The sequence below is a fragment of the Henckelia pumila genome, chromosome 3 (genome assembly GCF_033568475.1).
Source record: "Henckelia pumila isolate YLH828 chromosome 3, ASM3356847v2, whole genome shotgun sequence".
NCBI lineage: Eukaryota > Viridiplantae > Streptophyta > Magnoliopsida > Lamiales > Gesneriaceae > Henckelia > Henckelia pumila.
Window position 1 is genome coordinate 5,169,171 of NC_133122.1, and position 8,581 is coordinate 5,177,751.

The following is an 8,581-nucleotide window of genomic DNA, read 5'->3' on the forward strand; positions in this document are numbered from 1 at the left end:
TCTTGAATTGGTTTAAAAACAGTAAAAACTTGCCTGGATTGATTCGATTGGAAATAACCTAAGCGGTAGGACGATCTAGCCTCGAGCCTCTAAAGAACCCTAGCCTTGATGCGGCGTTTGAGAGAGATTTTGAGGAGGAAAAGTGAGCGTTCAAATGAGAGTTCAGAATAAAATTTCTTAACGCTTTTCTTTTGTGACTAATGGGCTCCAACACGGCCCATTAGTTACATTTAAAATCCTTTAAAATTTTACTCCCCACTCAATAAAATTCACTGCATCCCTTTAATCTTAATTTAACATATTTTTCTTAACTCGATTCAAGGCTAGACTCGTACCTACGACCCAAAATTAATACCAATATGAAAACTTTAAAAAAATATATAAAAAAATAACATAGCAATCACATAATTCCAGGCATCCAATAAATCACATAATTCTACATAACAATTAAATATTCTAAATAACATGCATTAAATCATATAATTAAATCAATTAATCGTGATTAAGCTAGTAAACTTTTTGGACCTTACAACTCTACCCTCCTTAAAAGAATTTCGTCCTCGAAATTCGACTTACCAAACAGTTCAGGATAGCGTGCTCGCATATCTTGTTCTGTTTCTCAAGTAGCTTCTTCAACCAACTGGTTGCTCCATAATACTTTCACTATTGGAATCTCTCTGTTTCTCAACCTACGAACTTGTCTGTCCAAGATTTGTACAGGCATCTCCTCGTAGGACAAGTCTGGCGTCCATTTCACTGGCTCATGGCGGATAACATGAGAAGGATTTGGCACATACTTTCTTAGTATAGAGATATGGAAAACATTGTGCACACCCCCCAAGTTGGGTGGTAGTGCTAATCGGTAAGCTCGAGCCCCAATTTTTTCTAGGATCTCAAAAAATTTACCCTTTTTTCCAAATCTCATAACACCTTTCCATGGTGACACCTTTAAAAATACATGGTCACCTACTTCAAACTTCAAATCTCTACATCGCTGGTCGGCGTAACTTTTCTGTCGACTTTGAGCTGTCAACATTCTGTCTCTGATCTTAGCTATTACATCCACCGTTTGAGTCACTATATCTGGTCCCAAAACAGCTCTCTCTCCAACTTCATCCCAGTGCAAGGGAGTTATACACCTTCTCTCATACAATGCCTCATAAGGAGCCATGCCAATAGTTGCTAGATAACTATTGTTGTAAGTAAACTCCACTAAAGGTAATTTCGATTCCCAATTCCCTCCAAAGTCGATCATACAAGCTCTCAACATGTCTTCGAGTATTTGGATCACTCGTTCTGACTGACCATCTGTCTGAGGGTGGAAAGCTGTACTGAAAGCTAGCTTTGTTCCCAATCCTCTATGTAAACTTCCCCAAAAGTTCGAAGTGAACTTAGGATCCCTGTCAGATACTATCCTCGCTGGAACTCCATGCAATCTGACAATTTCTAGAATGTACAGCTCTGCATACTGATTCATCGAGAAGTTATTCCTGACTGGAATAAAATGAGCTGACTTAGTTAACCTGTCAACTATCACCCAAATCGAGTTCATCCTTCGCGGTGAGACTGGCAATCCTACTACGAAATCCATAGTGACATCTTCCCACTTCCATGTGGGTATTGACAAGGGTTTTAGGAGTCCCGCTGGCCTTTGATGCTCAATTTTTACCTGTTGACAAGTCAAACATTCACTCACAAATTCTACGATGTCCTTCTTCATACCTGGCCACCAATATAAGGATTGCAGATCCTTCTACATTTTCGTACTTCCTGGATGAATGGAATATGGAACAGTATGGGCTTCAGTCATCACTTCCACCCTCAATGAGTCTACTGCTGGCACCCACATTCTACCTCGGTTATGAACAATTCCATCTTTGACAGTGTACAATGTACCACCCTTGGCTTCATCTATGTTCCTCCACAACGTCAACTGTTCATCAGAAGCTTGGCCTATTCTGATTCTCTCAAGCAAACTAGGTACTACTGTTAAGGCTGCTAGAGTGCATACCTCCATTGGTTCAAATACCTCCAAACTCATACGTGCAAATTCAGCAATCAACTCCTGCTGCACTGTCAATTGGTTCAATGTTGCAGACTTGCGACTCAAGGCATCTGCTACAACATTAGCCTTACCAGGATGGTAGCTAATGTCATAGCCGTAGTCCTTCACTAATTCCAGCCATCGCCTCTGCCTCATATTCAACTCCTTCTGAAAGAAGAAATATTTTAGGCTTTTGTGATCAGTGAAAATCTGACACCTTTCGCCGTACAAGTAGTGTCTCCATAGCTTCAAAGCAAAAACAACTGCCGCCAACTCAAGATCATGAGTCGGGTAATTCCTCTCATGGACCTTCAGCTGTCGAGATGCATACGCTATTACTTTATCATCCTGCATCAACACAGCTCCTAATCCACTCTTAGAAGAATCGGTATAAACCACAAAGCGACCTGTGCCTACAGGAATTGCTAGCACTGGCGCTGAAATCAGTCTTTCCTTCAATTCTGTAAAGCTCTTCTCACATTGTTCTGAACACACAAACTTCACACCTTTTCGAGTTAAGGAAGTTAGTGGTAGGGCTATCTTGGAGAAGTCTTGAATAAATCTCCTGTAGTAGCCTGCTAAACACAAGAAACTTCGTATTTCTGTAGCATTCTTTGGGGCAGCCCAATTACAAACCGCTTCCACCTTCGACGGATCCACCTCAATCCCCTTAGCTGAAACTATATGACCCAAAAATGAAATCTGCTCCAGCCAGAATTCACACTTACTGTACTTAGCATACAGTTGCTTTTCTTTAAAAATTTGCAACACCGTAGCCAAGTGCTGATGATGCTCCTCCCTACTGCAAGAATATATCAATATGTCATCTATGAAGACTATGACAAACTGATCCAAGAAAGGTTGAAACACCTTGTTCATCAAATCCATGAACACAGCTGGTGCATTGGTCAACCCAAACGGCATTACCAAGAACTCATAGTGGCCATAGCGAGTCCTAAATGCTGTTGTAAGGCCCGAGATTATTTAATTTTAATTCGAGAATATTTAATTTGAGAATTTTTTGAGTTTAGATTTAAATTCTAATATTCTTAAATTATTTAGGATTGAAATTGAATTAAAAAGAAGTTTCAAGGGTCAAATTGCAACTAGTGAAGAAGTGAGGGGCCAAAGTGCAATTTTTAGATTTTGAGTGGGACACTTGGCTTTTAATTGAGCTTGTACGTGTATATACTTACACATATCAGATTTCAACAATTTTCTTCAGCCAAGAACCGAGAGCTTCCATTTTATTCTTTGAAATTTCATCTTAAATCTTCAATATGTCAAGATCCGTCCGATCGAATTAAATTTCGGGCATAGTTCCGTGATCCTTGAAAGACGAGCTTTGATTTGGTGTAAGTATCTTTATGATCCAGCATATTTCGAAATTGAGATGATACAGAACTCAGAATTTGATGTTAGATATGTGTTCTTGAGCTTCTATGTTTTGTATTATCGCAATCGGGTCGAAGATTGGATGTCATTTGTATTTCTTGTGAATTTTACAGCATGTATTTCGAAACTATAGCTGCTGATATGCTGGTATATTGATGTATGTTTGCTGGTATATCATGTATATGATGTTGGTTTGATTGATAGATTGGTTAGATTTCAGTTTTGGTTACCGATTCCGTACCGTTACGCCGTCGGTTTGAAAAATGATCAAGTTGAGTCTAGATTGTTTGAGCTGAGTATTATGTAAGTTCTTGCTGATATAATTAGCTTGCTATGCTCTATTTTCAGATTGGTTTTGAAGGTCATCGAACTCGGGAATTCAACGGCGAAACCGAAATAGCATAGTTCAAGGTTTGCTTTGAAGATAAGCTTCCAAGACTTAGTTTGTTGAGCAGATTTTGATTGAGGTTTTGTTGTGCAGCTAGATCAGATTTGAAGAGCTTTGAAACCAAGTTTGAAAGTTATAAGACAACCTTAGAATAAGGGCTTGTACATTCAAGAGACTTTGCTTGAATGCCCTTCCAAAACCACATACTATGTGTTTATATATCTTGTATTTGCACATTTACTTGCTTGTTTGACCTAGCTTGTTATTAGTTGGCTTTTACTCTTATGCTTCTAGATTTTGATGCATTCATCTTGAGCCAACAACCCTTTGAGATTTGAAATGGAATATTCGCCAAAAGAATATGGACGTTTGGATATATATCAAGGACTTTAGGAGATAGATCAACTCCTATTGTTAGAAACTTGATATAGTATGCTAAAGTCCGGGAAAAGAGCTCAACGCCACCCCAAAAGGGAGAGTAGGTGGGAGATTTGTCGTGTTCTTATTCCCCAGGATCCCAAGAACCGATATAGAACTTGATAGCAGATTTTTAAAATCATGCATTGCAATAGATTGGTTTAATGCTTGTTGAGATGTTTATATGAGTATTTCTTTGAACTATATGTTATGCATGATCTAGTCGTTTTATATTGGGATTCTATTCTCACCGGAAATATCCGGCTATTTCTATGTTTGTATGTGTGCATGGGAATAGATGGGGCGAGCACAGGACAAAGAAGGTTGTAAGAAGAACGAGATCAAGATTAGCATGTGGTGATTTCGGGTATAAGAAGTAGAGTTGTTGTCAACCTTTGTATCTAGATCTTGTGTATGTTTTGTTATAAACATTTTCACATAAAGACTTGTATGTATGGCAAGAATAAGAACATTTGAACATATAGATATGTATGTTTGTCAAGAACAAGAGTATGTAAGATCTTGTGGGTTGTATGTCAAGTTCCATGTTTAGTTACTTGATTAGTTCATGGATTTGCATGTTTTCATCTAGATTTTGATGTTAAATTCATGCTATATACGTTTGTCAATGTTTGAGGATCAAAACAGGGACAAAGACATCATTTTTCAGCTGTTTGGAAGACAAATCAGAGGGCCAGGCGCGCCCGCCCAGCCCAGAGGCGCGGCCGCGCCTAACCAAGGCACTTTAAGTGCCTTGGTCCGAGCCCTAGGTGCGCCCGCGCCTAAGGAGGCGCGCCCGCGCGTCAAGGGTTCTCTAAAAAAAAAAAACAAAAATATTTGTCGATCTTTTTGCGATGCGTTTTTGCTTCGCCAAATGTAAGGTTTTGCGTCGCCAAATGTCCTGTATTATTTATTTGATTTTTAAGCAGATTAATATTCTAATTGAATATTTCTTGTTGTTAATCACCCTTTAAGATGAGATTAGCACCCGAGGTCCCCACAATAGGTGGTATCAAAGCGTAAGTTTTGGACTGATTAGAGAGAAGCGAGCGGGGTAGATTTAGTCCTCTTGATTGATTGATTTTGCTTGCATGATTTAATGTTTTAGATTAAATTGATCAAATGATTATGTGTAATGATTTTATAATCATGCCTTATTGCTTTATCAAGTATGTATTATTTGAGAATGAATTAGAACCAGTTTTGGATCAGAACTTGATCTCTAGAGAAGGCATGAAAATGCTAATCAGAGAAGGACTGAAACAGAATGGGTGAGTCTGATATATTGATACATTTGTGTGCTAATCCTTTTGAATATCAGATATGCCTCCTCGTCAAGCGCCGGTTACTAGACAGACATTGGCCGTTCCTCCACCAGAACAGGCATATGTGCCATAGGCCGCAGAAGCTCCTAGACTAGAACAGGGCAGTACATCCAATGATCCAATGGATGTTACAGCAACACCTATGGAGACTTTATTGAAAAGATTTCAATCCTTCAAGCCGCCTACTTTGAAAGGAACCGAGAACTCAGTTGAATGTGAAGGCTGGTTAGAGGATATGAAAATGTTGTTTGATTCCCTAGATTATACAGATGACAAAAGAGTCAGATTGATTGGGCACCAACTACACGAGGTTGTCAAGAGTTGGTGGATAACAACCAAGAGAGCTCTTGAAAATCAAGGTACACCTATCACTTAGAAAGTATTTACAAAAGAATTTTATCAACGTTTCTTTCCAGTGTCGTAAATAAAGGACAAGGGTGCAGAGTTTGGAAATCTGAAACAGGGGAATCTGAATATAGAAGAGTACGTTTCCAAGTTCTCTACGTTGCTAAAGTTTGCTCCACATGTAGCCGGAAGTGAAGAGGCCAAAGCTGATCAGTTCATCAATGGACTGAATCCAGATGTCTTTACCCTTGTGAACTCTGGGAGGCCGAATAACTTTGCTGATGCACTTGATAGAGCAAAGGGAGCGGAGGCTGGTTTGATTAAATAGTGAGGAGCATCATTTGTTGCACAGTCTCAACGACAATCACAACCCCAAGCTCAGTTTCAACAATCATTTCCTAGATTCGAGGGAGGTAGCAGCAGCGGTGGTAAGAAAGATTATCTTAAAGCAAAAGGAAAGCAGTTTAAGAAGTCAGGCAGTGGTTCATCCAGATCTAGTGGGCCAAGACAGAGCAGTGCTGGACAGGGTTTAGGCTACACAGGAATGTATTGCAACAAATGCGGAGGAAGACATCCTAGTGATCAGTGCAGAGGTGTGTCTGGGAATTGCAACATATGCCATCAGCCAGGACATTTTGCCAAGGTGTGTCCACAGCATGGTCTTGTGAGGTCTCAAGGTGCAGGGTCATCACGATTAGTGGCTCAGCCTAAAAGGCAAGCATCTACTGTACACTCCTTCCAGCCACAGCCTCAGCAACAGAATAGAGCAGGAGGTAGTCAAGCAACGAATCAACCTCCAAGACAACAAGCTCGAGTCTTTGCCTTGACTGAAGAGCAGGCTCAGGCAGCACCTGACGACGTTATAGCAGGTAACTGTACTCTCTGTGGTTATCCTGCTTATGTGCTCATAGATACAGGTGCATCCCATACGTTTATATCTGAACAATTTGCTATATTACATGCATTGCCTGTTGAGTCATTATCTGCTGTAGTATCTATATCTTCACCTTTGGGGAGCGGTATAGTATCAGTGAAATCTGTCAGAAATTGTATACTACAGTTTGAAGGTAATGTGATAGAAATAGATTGTATTGTGCTTGGGTTGTCAGACTTTGATTGCATTATCGGAATCGATATTTTAACCAAGTACAGAGCTACCGTAGACTGTTTTCAGAAAGTTGTGAGATTCAGATCAGAAATGGCATAGGAATGGAAATTCTATGGTAAAGGTTCGAGATCTCGAATACCTTTGATATCAGTTCTATCTATGACTAGTTTATTGCAGAAAGGAGCAGAGGGATTCCTTGTTTATGCAGTAGATGTGTTGAAAACTAGCCTAGAATTGGCAGATCTGCCAGGTTAGTGAGTTTGTTGATGTCTTTCCAGATGAAATTCCAGGATTACCTCCAGCTCGGGAGATAGAATTCAGTATTGAATTGATGCCAGGTACGTTACCGATTTCTAAAGCACCTTACAGAATGGCACCAATAGAGATGAAAGAGTTAAAAGACCAACTTGAAGATCTTTTAGCAAAAGGGTACATTAGACCGAGTGTTTCACCCTAGGGCGCTCCGGTTCTATTTGTACGAAATAAAGACGGTTCAATGAGACTTTGCATTGACTACCGGCAATTGAACAAGGCGACGGTAAAGAATAAATATCCATTGCCTAGAATAGATGATTTGTTTGACCAGTTGCAGGGTTCCTCAGTATATTCCAAGATTGATTTAAGGTCCGGATATCATCAGTTAAGAGTTCGGGATGAAGATATATCGAAGACCGCATTCAGAATGAGGTATGGTCATTTTGAGTTCATTGTTATGCCGTTTGGTCTGACGAATGCTCCAGCAGTATTTATGGGTCTTATGAATAGAGTATTTCAGAAATATCTCGATGACTTTGTTATTATCTTTATTGACGATATTCTGATTTATTCTAAGAATATGTGTGATCATGCCGAGCATCTCAGAATTATTTTAAAGACTTTGAGAACAGAAAAGTTGTATGCCAAACTGTCAAAGTGTGAATTCTGGTTGAAGAAAGTGGTCTTCCTTGGGCATATTATATCCGGAGATGGGATTTCTGTTGATCCTAGCAAAATTAAAGCTGTGATCAGTTGGCCTAGACCGAAATCTGTACCAGAGATACGGAGTTTTATGGGCTTAGCAGGTTATTATCGCAGATTTATTAAAGATTTCTCCAGTATTGCCAAGCCTATTACTCAGTTGACTCAGAAGAATGCACCGTATGTCTGGACTGAAGCATGTGAAGCCAGTTTCCTTGAGTTGAAGAAGAAATTGACGAGTGCACCAGTTTTGACTATTCCTTCAGGTACTGGTGATTTTACTGTATATTGTGATGCTTCTCACAGGGGATTAGGTTGTGTGCTTATGCAGCGAGGACATGTCATTGCTTATTCCTCGAGACAGCTGAAACCACACGAAACCAGATATCCTATCCATGACCTGGAACTTGAAGCCATCGTATTTGCATTGAAGATATGGCGACATTATCTATACAGTGAGAAATTTGAGATTTATTTTGATCATAAAAGTTTGAAATATCTATTTTCACAGTCTGAGCTGAATATGAGGCAACGAGTTGGCTAGATTTACTGAAAGATTTTGATTGTGAGATTAAATATTATCCGGGAAAGTCCAATGCAGC

The 8,581-nt window shown here is 39.6% G+C and overlaps 1 protein-coding gene across 1 annotated transcript; it reads right to left on the reverse strand.

Moving 5' to 3' along the window:
- Positions 1-619: 619 nt before the first annotated feature.
- On the reverse strand, positions 620-1,171 carry LOC140888013 (uncharacterized). Its single transcript, XM_073295685.1, has one exon. The coding sequence runs from the start codon at positions 1,169-1,171 to the stop codon at positions 620-622; it is 552 nt and encodes a 183-aa protein (XP_073151786.1).
- Positions 1,172-8,581: the final 7,410 nt, after the last annotated feature.